Source organism: Apodemus sylvaticus, chromosome 7 (genome assembly GCF_947179515.1).
Source record: "Apodemus sylvaticus chromosome 7, mApoSyl1.1, whole genome shotgun sequence".
NCBI lineage: Eukaryota > Metazoa > Chordata > Mammalia > Rodentia > Muridae > Apodemus > Apodemus sylvaticus.
The window spans coordinates 91190383-91206494 of record NC_067478.1 but is presented as its reverse complement, the minus strand read 5'-3'; the positions used below and the strand labels follow the sequence as shown (position 1 = coordinate 91206494).

The following is a 16112-nucleotide window of genomic DNA, read 5'->3' as shown; positions in this document are numbered from 1 at the left end:
TCGGTCTCCAGAACTGAATCTTATTTTTTTTAACAGACTCATTTACCTCTTAACATTTCCTGACTTACTCTCCTATAGACTCAAGCAAGCAGGCAAGGGATTTTGAGGCATTTCCAGCATATGTGTCATATGTATGGGAGAACAAACTATCGTAAATTCCCTGTGATGCTTTACTTTCACTGTTTCATTTTTATCTCCACAGTTTCTATTAGAGAAGAATGGTCCTGACAAATGGCTCTTTGGTAACAGAATTCATTCTCTTGGGTTTAACAGATAACCCTGACCTCCAAGTACCATTGTTCTTAATTTTCCTAGTAATGTATATGATAACTGCCTTTGGGAATTTGACCTTGATCCTTCTAATTGTGCTAAACTCTCACCTTCACACTCCTATGTACTTTTTCCTCTTTAATCTCTCCTTCATAGACCTCTGCTATTCTTCAGTTGTTACACCCAAAATGCTGATGAACTTTGTACTAAGGAAGAATATTATTGATTTTGCAGGATGTATGACTCAACTCTACTTCTTCTGTTTTTTTGGCATCTCTGAAAGTAATGTCCTGACAGCAATGGCCTATGATCGCTATGCCGCTATCTGCAATCCACTCATGTATAATGTTGCCATGTCCCCTAAAGTCTGTTCCTATCTTATGCTTGGCTCATATTTGATGGGTATTTCTGATGCCATGATCCATACTGTATGCATCCTGAGACTAACATTCTGTGATGGGAACACCATCAACCACTACTTCTGTGATGTTCTGCCTTTGATGCAGCTCTCCTGCACAAGCACCTATGTAAATGAGGTAGAGATTTTCATTATAGGGGGGAAAGATATCACTATACCCTGTATTGTCATTTTTATTTCTTATGGCTTCATCCTCTCTAATATCCTCCAAATAAAATCCACTGGGGGCAGATGGAAAGCCTTCAACACCTGCAGTTCACATATAATTGCCATTTCCTTGTTTTATGGGTCATGTGTATTTATGTACCTAAAACCCTCCTCAGTTGGATCTTTGAATGAGGGAAAAGTGTCTTCTGTATTCTATACCATTGTGGTGCCCATGATGAATCCTATAATCTATAGCTTGAGAAATAAAGATGTTAAACTTTCCCTGAGAAAAACTTTGAGCAGTAGAAAATTTTAGTGATAAACTTATTATCTTTGTGAACATTGTGACAGATCAAAGATTTTCTTCATGTAGTACTTCCTTAGCTGTCTTAGTTTTTCAGTTTAGTTTGGTAATTTATATTTTTCTGTCCAAATTCTTGGTGAATGGTTTCTTTGTTTCGACACTGCTGTCATGTGTAATTTCAGAATTTAAACATTTTGAAATTAGTCATTATTAATTAATGCCTTTTAAAAATGGTTATAGACTTTGCTCTGAAAAAAATAGTTTGCCAGTGCTTAAATAAAATAAAAATGGTTAGTCAATATCATATTGGACAATGTTCTTTAATTATGTCTCATTGAAATGTTTTCTTATTCACTTGTTTCAATACTGACTAAATATGTAACACCAAACTTTCTTTACTTATAATAATCATATTAATATTGTAAAGAAATACCTTCATATATATAGGTTTGTATATACATACATGTATGTGTCTCTCTCTCCATGTGTGTGTGTATGTGTGTGTGTGTGTGTGTGTGTGTGTGTGTCTGTGTGTGAGAGAGAGAGAGAGAGAGAGAGAGAGAGAGAGAGAGAGAGAGAGAGAGAGAGAGAGAGAAATGAGCAAGGATATGGAGTTAAACGAGATCAGAGACCCTTAGTCTTAAATATTAAGACTTAAATATTAAGTTCAAGGTAATCTATTAATTGTGATTTCAAGTCTAGCAGTTTTTAATATGGAATCTATCTACTGCATTTTAAATGTCATTTCCCTAAGACAATATTTGGATAACAGTTCACTTTTGGAACTTGGCTGTGCATTGAGGAATGCTATTTTAAATAGCATTATTTTGATTCTCTTCTTTATCCTACTCCTTTTGGGATAGAAACAAGTTGTTGCTTCTCATTTTGAGCAGGAAGATCCACATTTTCCAAGTGCATCTGGGAAAAGATTGACTGAAATTGACACTGGTATTTCTTTGCCAATGCTTTCAGAATCTTTTATTGCACTGTTGACTATACTTTATGCTGTAGTTTCTATTTGAATGCATGAGTCTTACATTCTCTTTGGTTCTTTCAGTGTCTTGATTTTCTATGCTTTTCAGTATTATCTTTGTGATATGTTTCTGAGTAGTCTGGGTCCTAAATTGATTTCTAGGTTTCATTCTTCTAAGTATTTGAATCACTGCTTTCATTTTAAAGTATGCCTTTGAATATTTGCTTTCTATGTATTCCTCTGTTCTACTTAATTCTTAAAGTGAACCTGAATGATGTACCATCTTTTCTGATTTCCTTCTTGTAAATGTTTGTATGATTCATCCAAACTGTAGAATGTGCCTATGCTATATTCCTTTTTATTGCATAATATATTCTCAGAAAGGTATGTAGAACATTTTGTTTATCCATTCTGTAGCTAATATATACCTGTTAAGTTTACACAAAATGAACTCCCTGTTTTATTTTATTTATTTTGTGATAGGTTTTTTTTGGAGGATCTTTTAATTTGTTTTTGGTTTGACATAATTTATTTTATCAATATTTTGTTTGATTGTTGTTCGTTCTTGGGAATGGATAAAGAGATGGAAGAAGATGGAAAGAGATGGTGTATTCATATGAAAAATACTTTAATAAATGTATAAAATCATTATGTAGTTACTTATAATATTGTTCTAAAATACACTTATTTATTAGAACCAAGTTAATTGTACAGACATATGTTTTCAATTCCCTCAGTACTACTTAGAGGTAGAACTTCTAACATAGTGATTATTTCTAATTTGTTAATCTGTTATTTTAGACTATTAAGGGTTTCTGTTTCAGTACATTTCTGTTGTATTGTTTATGGTTATAAGCAACATATGAAAGATGTCAGATCCACTCCTCTACAATAAACATTTGTTATTGTCCTCTTTTATACTATTCAACATATGGGGTGATGTTAGAGTTTATAGGAAAACCAGCTTAAAATGAAGTGTGTATCTTGTGAGATTATCAGTACATATAATAATCTGCAAAAATATTTTCAAATCAACTGCAGAGCTCAGTCCACCTCAAAACTTAGAAACAGTGCCAATACTCATGACACTGACCTATTCCCATGGTCTGTGGCACCTTTTAGGGTACCAGGATAAGTCTTCCCTCAAGGTGATATTCATGGAAGCAGCAGCAGTAGGGACAGCAGCTTGGAATCACTGAGAAACAGAAACTTAGGAATCCAACTGAAGACATGCTGTAGCAAAGTCTCTGAGGCATATCAGTTGCCCTGTCCATTAATAAATATGATTTTGATGTGTGCTCAGGGTCATCAGAAGGTAGATTTCCTTGCTGAGTATCTTCACTGAGAACATCAACTCTACTCAATGCTACTCATAAAGGCTCTTTCACTCCCCCCCTCCAACACAAAGGATTATCAGGAAACATGTAAACAATTTTTGAAAGGGCTATGAATTGATTGGAGGAGATCAGCAACTTCTAATAGCGAGACATACATTTTTCACATGATCTTTAAAAAATTAATCATGGATACCTAAAACAGACTAGGAGGTAATAAGATCTTGTAAAAATAATTTCTGAGGTCTTAATGTAATTTTATATATACTTGCTCATCTCTTTTTTTTTAGGAAGTTTCCAAAGATGATATCATCATTCCTTTTTTAAGTCTATGGTAAATGGTTAGTCAGGGTACTCTCACAAATTAGTCATTTTAAAAGAGTGAAGATGACTTCATAGGGCCATTTGCATCAGAACATATCTCTGATGTATGGGCAATAGCATTTTAAAAGTTAGTGAAAACTCATTTCATTTTCATGGAACAATGTGTTCTTTATTTTATATTTCACAATTTAAAAATCATCTATTCCTTGACTTTCTGCCCAGAATTGAGATACGTGGATCTTTTTGTAGACATATTTCTATTTTTAGAAAGTCCTTCATTTTGCTCTTCCACCTCATTTCCCATGAGAGTAAATGAACAAATTATTATATTTGCCCCCTGTATGCAGTGTACATGAAGATATCATACCTCTGATTAATATGTGGACCAATATTTGTTGAAAATCTATGCCTTCCTTGAAAATTAATGAAGATAAGCATTAATGTAGCTGAAGGTATGTTAATAGCTAAATTATTGCTATATTGTATTTTTTCTCAGACTTATTTCCATTTCATTTTCTTCTCCTTTTTTCATGGTCACACTAAACATTTTCTTTTTGTGTATTTTTATCATACAGAACAGAAAACCTATGCTGATTATTTTTCTGAGTCGGGTTTAGGTTTATTAATCTGAAAATCTTGTTTTCTGCAATCTCTTTCATAGGACTCAAATTTTTTGTTTATGTTTGAGTAAAATTCCATTGTGTGTGTGTGTGTGTGTGTGTGTGTGTGTGTGTGTGTATGCATATAAAACCTACATAGAATACATAGGCACAAAGTTCATTTTTACACTTTGATGTTACACATTGATCTACAATGGTCTTTGTGGGCATTGTCTCTCATCCCTTTAGAATATACCACTCTTGGCAGCAACAAATTCTCTATGATAAGCTCTGTGTATCTTTTATTTATTTATTTATTTATTTACTTATTTACTTATTATTTATTTATTTGTTTGTTTGTTTGTTTGTTTTTGTTTTGTTTTGTTTTTTTGAGACAGGGTTTCTCTGTATAGCCCTGGCTGTCCTGGAACTCACTCTGTAGACCTGGCTGGCCTCAAACTCAGAAATTCTCCTGCCTCTGCCTCCCACAGTGCATGTGCCACCTCCACCAGACTGTGCATCTTATCTTAATTATTTCAATGGAGATCCCAAAAACTGAGTAGAAGAATCCAAGTGAAGAACTCAGTGATAGAATGGTATTGTAGATTATATATGGGAGGAAATCCCATATTAATTTTTTTGGGTTTTTTTTTTATTCGATATAATTTATTTACATTTCAAATGATTTCCCCTTTTCTAGCCCCCCCACTCCCCGAAAGTCCCGCAAGCCCCCTTCTCTTCCCCTGTCCTCCCACCCACCCCTTCCCACTTCCCCGTTCTGGTTTTGCTGAATACTCTTTCACTGAGTCTTTCCAGAACCAGGGGCCACTCCTCCTTTCTTCTTGTACCTCATTTGATGTGTGGATTATGTTTTGGGTATTCCAGTTTTCTAGGTTAATATCCGCTTATTAGTGAGTGCATACCATGATTCACCTTTTGAGTCTGGGTTACCTCACTTAGTATGATATTCTCTAGCTCCATCCATTTGCCTAAGAATTTCATGAATTCATTGTTTCTAATGGCTGAATAGTACTCCATTGTGTAGATATACCACATTTTTTGCATCCACTCTTCTGTTGAGGGATACCTGGGTTCTTTCCAGCATCTGGCAATTACAAATAGGGCTGCTATGAACATAGTAGAACATGTGTCCTTATTACATGGTGGGGAGTCTTCTGGGTATATGCCCAGGAGTGGTATAGCAGGATCTTCTGGAAGTAAGGTGCCCAGTTTTCGGAGGAACCGCCAGACTGATTTCCAGAGTGGTTGTACCAATTTGCAACCCCACCAGCAGTGGAGGAGTGTTCCTCTTTCTCCACACCCTCTCCAACACCTGCTGTCTCCTGAATTTTTAATCTTAGTCATTCTGACTGGTGTAAGATGAAATCTTAGGGTTGTTTTGATTTGCATTTCCCTAATGACTAATGAAGTTGAGCATTTTTTAAGATGCTTCTCCGCCATCCGAAGTTCTTCAGGTGAGAATTCTTTGTTTAACTCTGTACCCCATTTTTTAATAGGGTTGTTTGGTTTTCTGGAGTCTAACTTCTTGAGTTCTTTATATATATTGGATATTAGCCCTCTATCTGCATATTAATTTTTATACAGGCTACACAGATAGTAAACAGGTACTCCCTATTCCATTTGTTATTTGTTTCATTGATAAAATCATCGTCTCATTCACTTAGGTTTACACAGAATATTCTTTTTAGATCCCCTTACTTTCATTCTACATGTGTCCTTAAGATTAAAGTGAGTTTCACGTATAAGCCATTTGTGTTGCTTCATTGAGTCATTCTAAATCTCTTGAATATATATCAAGCATCTATATAGATTAAATTGTTGGCAGTACAAGTGCATTTTAACCACAAATCACTAGGCAAACCAGGTGCATTAACACACAGTGTTCTCTACTCAATGGAGGAGATATAATGCCTGTTTTCTCTTCATATGGGAGGGGTTGAATATTTTTAAGGTTATAATGATCATTTTTGATAGCTACGAAAGCAGACACTACCTACCCTCCAATATAGAGGCAAACCTTTTCAAAATATGCCAGAATGTTTATCCAAGACTTTCACTTCCTGTCTTGCAGTTAATAGAACCAATTGTTATGGGTCATGCATATATGCATGGGGCATATAACTTTCTTACCTCTGTGTTATTTCTGTAAGAGACAACACTAGATTCTAGGCTCTTTAAGCTGTAGAACACACCTTTATGTTCAATGTCAAATACGCTGTAATTACTCATGCTGTAAGCTTTATTATGTATCTGGAATTGTAATGACTATAAATTTGGAAAAGTATGATTGTTGCCTTGAAACATTCCCACAAATTTGAATTATGTATTAAATATGGTGACAATGAACTGCTCTTGTATCAGAAATCCCAACTTTGGTCTAGTTTGATGAAGAAAATATGAGTTTTTATTCTCAACTCTTTTAGGATTACTGACTCTGTTAACACCTACAAAGTTTGCCTTCAATAAATAATTTATACAACTTGTTTTAAGCCACTTCTTACTTATCAAAATTTTAAGAATAGATATTATTCTCATATGTCTGATCTCTTTATAGGTTTCAAGGTTTGAATGTACATATAGGTAGAGGTATGATATGTTAAACCTGGTGTTCTTTTGATTAAAAATTGAAGCATACACCATTTTAAAATTATTTTAATATGTTGAACAATATTTTCCAGACATAAATATTTCTCATTTAAATAATATTGTTATTTAACCTTAAGAGATTCATTTGCAATATTATGGAACCCAGCCACTAATAAGCTTTCTTTTCAGGAAAGTAACTGTTTATATTAAACATATTAGAAAGATAATACATTCTTTCCATTTAAAGTCTTGGATATTATGCTTGTGAAGTGGCTTCACACTGACCTTCAAAGATATCTCAAATGTCCTTTCTTCTTATGTTATGCAATTGTATGTATCAAATGAAATTCAGAGAAGAGTAGCATGAAAAAGACAGAATTGGGTCTTGAGAATTTTGGAGATACAAGTGGTTCAATGTCACAGACAGTAAGTTCATGCATGAGGGCTACATGTTAAATCTTCATAGACTAATAGGTTTTAATAAAGCAATGCTGTATTTTTAATCACTCAACATCTGGCTGAATGTAAATTTTCTTTAGATTTGAAGCAATGATATTGGACCTGATGCAATCCCTGTAGTATCTGCATGAAGTTAGCTCTAGGTTGCCACAGGATTTCCAATGTCAGGCCAGGGATGAATCATTGACCAGATATTGAGATGAGGAATGGAAGTAGTTACTTCTCTTCCTTTCTTTTATTTGGTTGCTAAGGGGTCATGTTAGCAAGTGACAGCAATGGTTGTAGTGTTTTAAATTGATGCTGAATGACCTTTGTGCACACAGTGGCTGTCTAATCTCCCCAAGTGTTCTCTCTGCATTCCCAGTCACAATTGCCACTAAGCCAAGACAGTTGCTGCTGCCTCAAGCCAAGGACTCCCCCAGTGGGTCCAGCTGGAACCCACCTCCTACAAGGCTTTGGACCCAGAATCTGTTCTGTGCTTTTCCATGACTTCCCGCAGAGTCTGGATGTCCAAGAGCCCAGGAACACCACAGTCCCAGCCTCTTTGCAAGACCAGGAACCCTCAAACCAGCTCAGGCTATCCTAAACCCCAGACAGCATTTTCACACCCCTTGGAAGAGTTCCTGGTACTCCCTATGTCCAACACCTTCCTGGTGACAGTGTTGAAGGGTAAGCACAGTCACACACCCTGTTTCCTACATCGCCAAGGAGTTGATACTTGTGGTGAAGTGGACAGGGGATCCACAACCATACAATTATGATTCTTTTCCACTTTTCATAAAGCTTTAGTAGAATTTTTTATTCTTGAATACTATAGTCTAACAGACAATTGAAGAATGATTGAAATTTAGATGCAATATTTATTCTTCCATGAGAATGAGAGAATACCAAGAGTTAAATTAATGAGTTGTAGTTGAAACTCAATTGATGACGTCCCAGGCCAATTCTAGAAATTGCAATTGTGTATTGGGCTGTAGTAATTATGAGTGTGCCTTTAATTATATTCTTTGTTAAATCTGATTCCCTAGGTATCTTACAACCATTTATGTAGTAGTACTTCCCTGGTTTTATGTATTGAGTATGTAGCTCCATAACAGTTTCCATATCCACATTTCCTACTGCAGTGCAGATAGGTATATTTCATCACAGCTTTGATATAGCCCAATTTTCTTCTGTATTCTCCTTGGGAATTAGATGAGATAGTATATCAATGAAGCTTAGATTTCTATTTTGGAGTACAGATCTAAACAAAGAATTGTCACCTGAAAAAATTCTGATGGCCAAGAGGCACCTTAAGAAGTGTTCAACATCATTCATCATTAGGGAAATGCAGATCAAAACAACCCTGAGATTTCACCTTACACCAGTCAGAATGGCTAAGGTCAAAAACTCAGGAGACAGCAGGTGTTGGCGAGGATGTGGAGAAAGAGGAACACACCTCCACTGCTGGTGGGGCTGTAAGATGGTACAACCACTTTGAAAATCAGTCTGGAGGTTCCTCAGAAAACTGGACATGAGACTTCCAGAGGACCCTGTTATATCTCTCCTGGGCATATACCCAAAGGATTCCCCGGCATGCAATAAAGACACATGCTCCATTATGTTCATAGCAGCCTTATTTATAATATCCAGAACCTGGAAAGAACCCAGATGCCCCTCAAAGGAGAAATGGATACAGAAAATGTGGTATATTACACAATGGAATGCTACTCAGCAATTAGAAACAATGAACTCACAAAATTTTTAGGCAAATGGTTTGATCTGGAAAATATCATCCTAAGTGAGGTAACCCAATCATAAAAGAATACACATGGAATGCAATCTCTGATAAGTGGATATTAATTAGCCCAGGAGCCCTGAATACCCAAGGCACAAATCGCATAACAAATGACTCCCATGAAGAAGTATGTTGAAGGTCCTGATCCTGGAAAGGATTGTCCTAGCATTGGAGGGGAATATAAGGACAGAGATAAAAAGGAGGGAGGTGATTTGGAGAATAGATGGAGAGAAGAAGGTTTATACCTTTTTCTCAGCACCTCAAGGTACCTTCTCCAAAATTGGCCATATTATTGCTCACAAGACAGACCTCAACAAATATAAGAAGATCGAACTAATCCCATGCCTCCTATCAGATAACTATGGAGTAAAAGTGGTCTTCAATAGCAACAAAAACAACAGAAAACCCACATACACGTGGAAACTGAACAATATTCTACTCAATGATACCCTGGTCAAGGAAGAAATAAAGAAAGAAATTAAAGACTTTTTAGAACACAATGAAAATGAAGACACAACATACCCAAATCTATGGGACACAATGAAAGCAGTGCTAAGAGGAAAACCCAAAGCCCTGAGTGCCTCCAAAAAGAAAATGGAGCGAGCATACATTACCAGCTTAATGACATACCTGAAAGCCCTGGAACAAAAAGAAGCTATTTCACCCAGGAGGAGTAGAAGGCAGCAAATCATCAAACTCAGGGCTGAAATCAATCAAGTAGAAACAAAGAGAACCATACAAAGAATCAACAAAACCAGGAGCTGGTTCTTTGAGAAAATCAACAAGATAGATAAACCCTTAGCCAGACTGACCAAAGGGCACAGAGAAAGTATCCAAATTAACAAGCTTAGAAATGAAAAGGGAAATATAACAACGGAAACTGAGGAAATCCAAAAAATCCTCAGATCCTACTACAAGAGCCTGTACTCAACACAACTGGAGAATCTGGAAGAAATGGACAATTTCCTTTACAGATAGCAAATACCAAAATTAAATCAGGACCAAATAGATCATCTAAACAGTCCCATAATGCCTAAAGAAATAGAGGAGTCATAGAAAGTCTTCCAACCAAGAAAAGCACAGGACCAGATGGTTTCAGTGCAGAATTCTATCAGACCTTCAAAGAAGAGTTAACACCAATACTCTTCAAACTATTCCACAAAATAGAAACAGAAGGAAAACTACCTAATTCCTTCTATGAAGCCACAATTACGTTCATACCAAAACCACACAAAGATCCAACAAAGAAAGAGAACTTCAGACCAATTTCCCTTATGAACATCGATGCAAAAATACTCAATAAAATTCTTGCCAACCGAATCCAAGAACACATCAAAACGATCATCCACCATGATCAAGTAGGCTTTATCCCGGGAATGCAGGGTTGGTTCAATATACAGAAATCTATCAATGCAATCCACTACATAAACAAACTCAAAGAAAAAAACCACATGGTCATTTCATTGGATGATGAAAAAGCATTTGACAAAATTTAGCATCCTTTCATGCTTAAAGTCTTGGAAAGAACAGGAATTCAAGGCCCATACCTAAACATTGTAAAAGCAATATACAGTAAACTGGTAGCCAGCATCAAACTAAATGGAGAGAAAATTGAAGCAATCCCACTAAAATCAGGGACTAGACAAGGCTGCCCCCTTTTTCCTTATCTTTTCAATATTGTACTTGAGGTACTAGCTCGGGCAATTCGACAACATAAGGAGGTCAAAGGGATACAAATTGGAAAGGAAGAAGTCAAACTATCATTATTTGCAGATGACATGATAGTCTACCTAAGTGACCCAAAAAACTCCACTAGAGAACTCCTATAGCTGATAAACAACTTCAGCAAAGTGGCAGGTTATAAAATCAACTCAAGCAAATCAGTGGCCTTCCTATACTCAAAGGATAAGCAGACTGAGAAAGAAATTAGGGAAAGGACCCCCTTCACAATAGCCACAAACAGTATAAAGTATCTTGGGGTGACTCTTACCAAACATGTGAAAGATCTGTATGACAAGAACTTCAAGACTCTGAAGAAGGAAATGGAAGAAGACCTCAAAGAATGGGAAAACCTCATGCTCATGGATCGGTTGAATCAATATAGTTAAAATGGCCATTTTGCCAAAAGCAATATACAGATTCAATGCAATACCCATCAAAATCCCAACACAATTCTTCACAGAGTTAGAAAGAGCAATTATCAAATTCATCTGGAATAACAAAAAACCCAGGATAGCTAAAAATTATTCTCAGCAACAAAAGAAATTCTGGGGTAATCAGTATCCCTGACCTCAAGCAATACGACAGAGCAATAGTGTTACAAACTGCATGGTATTGGTACAGTGACAGGCAGGCAGATCAATGGAACAGGATTGAAGATCCAGAAATGAACCCACACACCTATGGCCACTTGATCCTCGACAAAGGAGCTGAAAACATCTAATGGAAAAAAGATAGCCTTTTCAACAACTGGTGCTGATTCAACTGGAGGTCAGCATGCAGAAGAATGCGAATTGATCCATCCTTGTCTCCTTGTACTAAGCTCAAATCCAAATGGATCAAGGACCTCCACATAAAGCCAGATACTCTGAAGCTAATCGAAAAGAAACTGGGGAAGACCCTTGAGGACATCGGTACAGGGAGAAAGTTTCTGAACAGAACACCAATAGCATATGCTCTAAGGTCAAGAATTGACAAATGGGACCTCATAAAATTACAAAGTTTCTGTAAGGCCAAGGACACCATCAAAAGGACAAATCAGCAACCAACAAATTGGGAAAAGATCTTCACCAATCCTGCATCAGATAGAGGGTTAATATCCAATATATATAAAGAACTCAAGAAGTTAGACACCAGAAAACCAAACAACCCTATTAAAAAATGGGGTACAGAGTTAAACAAAGAATTCTCACCTGAAGAATTTCGGATGGCGGAGAAACATCTTTAAAAATGCTCAACTTCATTAGTCATTAGGGAAATGCAAATCAAAACAATCCTGAGATTTCACCTTACACCAGTCAGAATGGCTAAGATTAAAAATTCAGGAGACAGCAGGTGTTGGCGAGGATGTGGAGAAAGAGGAACACTCCTCCACTGCTGGTGGGTTGCAAATTGGTACAACCACTCTGGAAATCAGTCTGGCGGTTCCTCCGAAAACTGGGCACCTCACTTCCAGAAGATCCTGCTATACCACTCCTGGGCATATACCCAAATGATTCCCCAGCATGTAATTAGGATACATGTTCCAGTATGTTCATTGCAGCCCTATTTAGAATTGCCAGAAGTTGGAAAGAACCCAGGTATCCCTCAACAGAAGAGTGGATGCAAAAAATGTGGTATATATACACAATGGAGTACTATTCAGCCATTACAAAAAATGAATTCATGAAATTCTTAGACAAATGGATGGAGCTAGAGAACATCATACTAAGTGAGGTAACCCAGACTCAAAAGATGAATCATGGTGTGCACTCACTAATAAGTGGATATTATCCTAGAAAACTGGAATACCCAAAACATAATCCACACATCAAATGAGGTACAAGAAGAACAGAGGAGTGGCCCCTTGTTCTGGAAAGACTCAGTGAAGCAGTATAGAACAAAATCAGAACAGGGAGGTGGGAAGTGTTTGGTGGGAAAACAGGGGGAGGGAAGGTGACTGATGGGACTTTCGGGGAGTGAGCGGCTAGAAAAGGGGAAATCATTTGAAATGTAAATAAAAAATATATCGAATAAAAAAAAAGAAGAAGAAGGAAGGAGAGGGCCCTTGTCCTGGAAAGGCTTAATCCATCATGGTAGGAGAGTACCAGGACAGAGAAATGGGAAGGGGTGATTGGGGAATGGGTGGAGAGAAGAGGGCTTATGGGACATATGGGGAGGGGGGAACTGGGAAAGGGGAAAGCATTTGGAATGTAAACAATGAATATAGAAAATTTTTAAAAAATTAAAAAAGAAATGAATAAAAATTAAAATAACAAATATAAAAAATTATTAAATAAAAATTAAAAAAATATTTCTATTTTGATGGCATCAGATGTTGGATCGAGTGTGTTAGCTTTTACATATTTTTTGAAAAAAAATATTCAGTTCTTATGAACATTTAACGTTCAACTTTTGTCTGGTCACTAGTATTTGAGTTTGTTTTCTTCTCCAGTTATTAATGACAGATGATTGAAGGAGGTATTGGCAAACACATCTCTCTATTTTTTTCATGTTTATCTTTCTGTGGAGAAAAATTTTTGGTAGACTACTATCATCAGTTTTACTGTCGTTACCTAATCATTAAAGACATATTAATAAAAAACAGAGCCCATGAATTTGAAATAAATCAGGGAATCAGGAAGCAGTATTTAGAAGGGTTTATAAAATTTAAAGTGTCACTAAACACCAGTAAAACAAAGACAACTTCAATTAAAAGTCATTCATACAAAAAAAATCATTTTATGTATATATCTGTGTGTGTGTATGCATACATACACATATATGCATATGATTATATAATCTGCTTAGGCTTTTTACATGAATAAGCATATATAAAACATTATATAAAACTTAAATAAACATGCATGTCTAAAAAATAAAGAAATTACTTTTTTGAAATGATTTTTTATTCAATTTATTCTTTAGTTTTATTACATATTTGCTATATTTACATTTCAAATGGTATGCCCTTTCTGAGTTACCCCTCCAAAACCTCCTTATCCCATCTCCCCTCCCCGTGTTTACCCTCCCCACATTTCATGACGTGCATTGCCCTATTCTGGGGAATCTAGCCTTCACAGGACCAATGGCTTCTATTCTCATTGACATCTGAAATGGTCATCTGCTATATATGTAGTTGGAGCCATGGGTACTCTCCATGTGTACTCTATGGTTGGTGGTTTAGTCCCTGGGAGCTCCGGTGACACTAGTTGGTACATATTATTGTTCTTCCTGAAGGGCTACAAACATCTGCAGCTCCTTGGGTCTTCACTCTAGCTGCTCCATTGGGGACCCTATGCACATTCTACCAGTTGGCAGTGAGCCATGGGTGTTTTTTATCTTGCTTAAAAATTTCATGAGTAGATATTAACCTAGAAAACTGGAATAACCAAAACATAATCCACACATCAAATGAGGTACAAGAAGAAAGGAGGAGTGCCCCCTTGTTCTGGAAAGACTCAGTGAAGCAGTATTTGGCAAAACCAGAACGGAGAAGTGGGAAGGGGTGGATGGGAGGACAGGGGGAGAGAAGGGGGCTTACGGGGCTTTCGGGGAGTGGGGGGCTAGAAAAGGGGAAATCATTTGAAATGTAAATAAAAACATATCGAATAAAAAAAAATAAAAAAATTCATGAATTCATTGTTTTTAATTGTTGAGTAGTATTCCATTGTGTGAATAAGGATTGAAGTATCCACACATTGTTCTTCCTTCATGTTGAGTTTCATGTGGTCTGTGAGTTGTATCTTGGGTATTCTGAGCTTTTGGACTAATGTCCTCCTATCAGTAAGTGCATACTATGTGTGTTCTTTTGTGATTGGGTTACTTCACACAGGATGATATTTTCAATTCTACCCATTTACCTAAGAATTTCATGAATTCATTGATTTTAATAGCTGAGTAGCACTCCATTGTGTAAATGTACCACATATTCTGTATCCATTTTTCTGTTGAGGGCCATCTGGGTTCTTTCCAGCATCTGGCTATTATAAATAAGGCTGCTATGAAGATAGTGGAGCATGGGCCTTTTATTACATGTTAGAGCATCTTCTGGGTTTATGCCCAGGAGTGGTATAGCTGGGTCCTCAGGTAGTAGTACTATGTCCAATTTTCTGAGGAACTGCCGAACTGATTTCCAGAGTGGTTTTACCAGCTTGCAATTCCACCACCAACAGAGGAGTGTTCCTCTTTCTTGACATCCTGTCCAGCATCTGCTGTTCCCTGAGTTTTTGATCTTGGCCATTCTGAGTGGTGTAAGGTGGAAACTCAGTGTTGTTTTGATTTACATTTCCTTGATGATTAAGGATGTTGAATACTTCTCCCTCCCCCCTCATTTGGTTTTTTTGAAACAGAGTTTCTCTGTGTAGCCCTGACTGTCCTGGAACTCACTCTGTAGACCAGGCTGGCACTGTCTGTGTGCCCTCTGCTTAGTCTGGCTAAGGGTTTATCTATACTGTTGATTTTATCAAAGAAATGTCCACTGGTTTTACCGATTTTTTTTGGATACTTCTTTTTGTTTTTTCTTCATTGATTTCAGCCCTGAATTTAATTATTTCCTGCTGTCAACTCCTCTTGGGTGCATTTGCTTCTTTTTGTTCTAGAACTTTCAGGTATGCTGTCAAGTTGCTAGTGTATGCTCTCTCCAGCTTCTTTTGGGGGGCACCCAGAGCTATTAGTTTTCTGCTTAGGACTCCTTTCATTGTGTCCCATATGTTTGGTTATGTTGTGGCTTCATTTTCATTAAATTCTAAAATGTCTTTAATTACTTTTTTTATTTATTCCTTGACCAAGTTATCATTGAGTAGAGTGCTGTTCATTTTCCATATGTATGTGGGCTTTCTATTGCTTTTGTTGTTATTGAACTCCAGCCTTAGTCTGTGGTGATCTGATGGGATGCATGGGATTATTTAAATCTTCTTGAGTCTTTTGAGGCTTGTTTTGTGTTCAATAATATGGACAATTTAGGAGAAGGTGCCATGAGGTGCTGAGAGGAAGGTATAGTCTTTTGTTTTAGGATAAAATGTTCCAAGGATATCTGTTAACTCCATTTGGTTCATAACTTCTCTTATTTTCACTGTGTCTCTCTTTAGTTTCTGTTTACATGATCTGTTCATTGCTGAGAGTGTGGTGTTGAAGTCCCCCACTGTTATTGTGTGAGATGCAATGTGTGTTTTGAGCTTTAGTAAAGTTTCTTTTATGAAT

At 36.7% G+C, this 16112-nt stretch overlaps 1 protein-coding gene across 1 annotated transcript; it reads left to right on the top strand.

The window, feature by feature from the left end:
• The first annotated feature begins 218 nt into the window (after positions 1 to 218).
• Positions 219 to 1151, top strand: LOC127690016 (olfactory receptor 145-like). The gene has a single exon (XM_052189584.1). It carries the CDS (start codon positions 219 to 221, stop codon positions 1149 to 1151), a length of 933 nt encoding a protein of 310 aa, XP_052045544.1.
• Positions 1152 to 16112: the final 14961 nt, after the last annotated feature.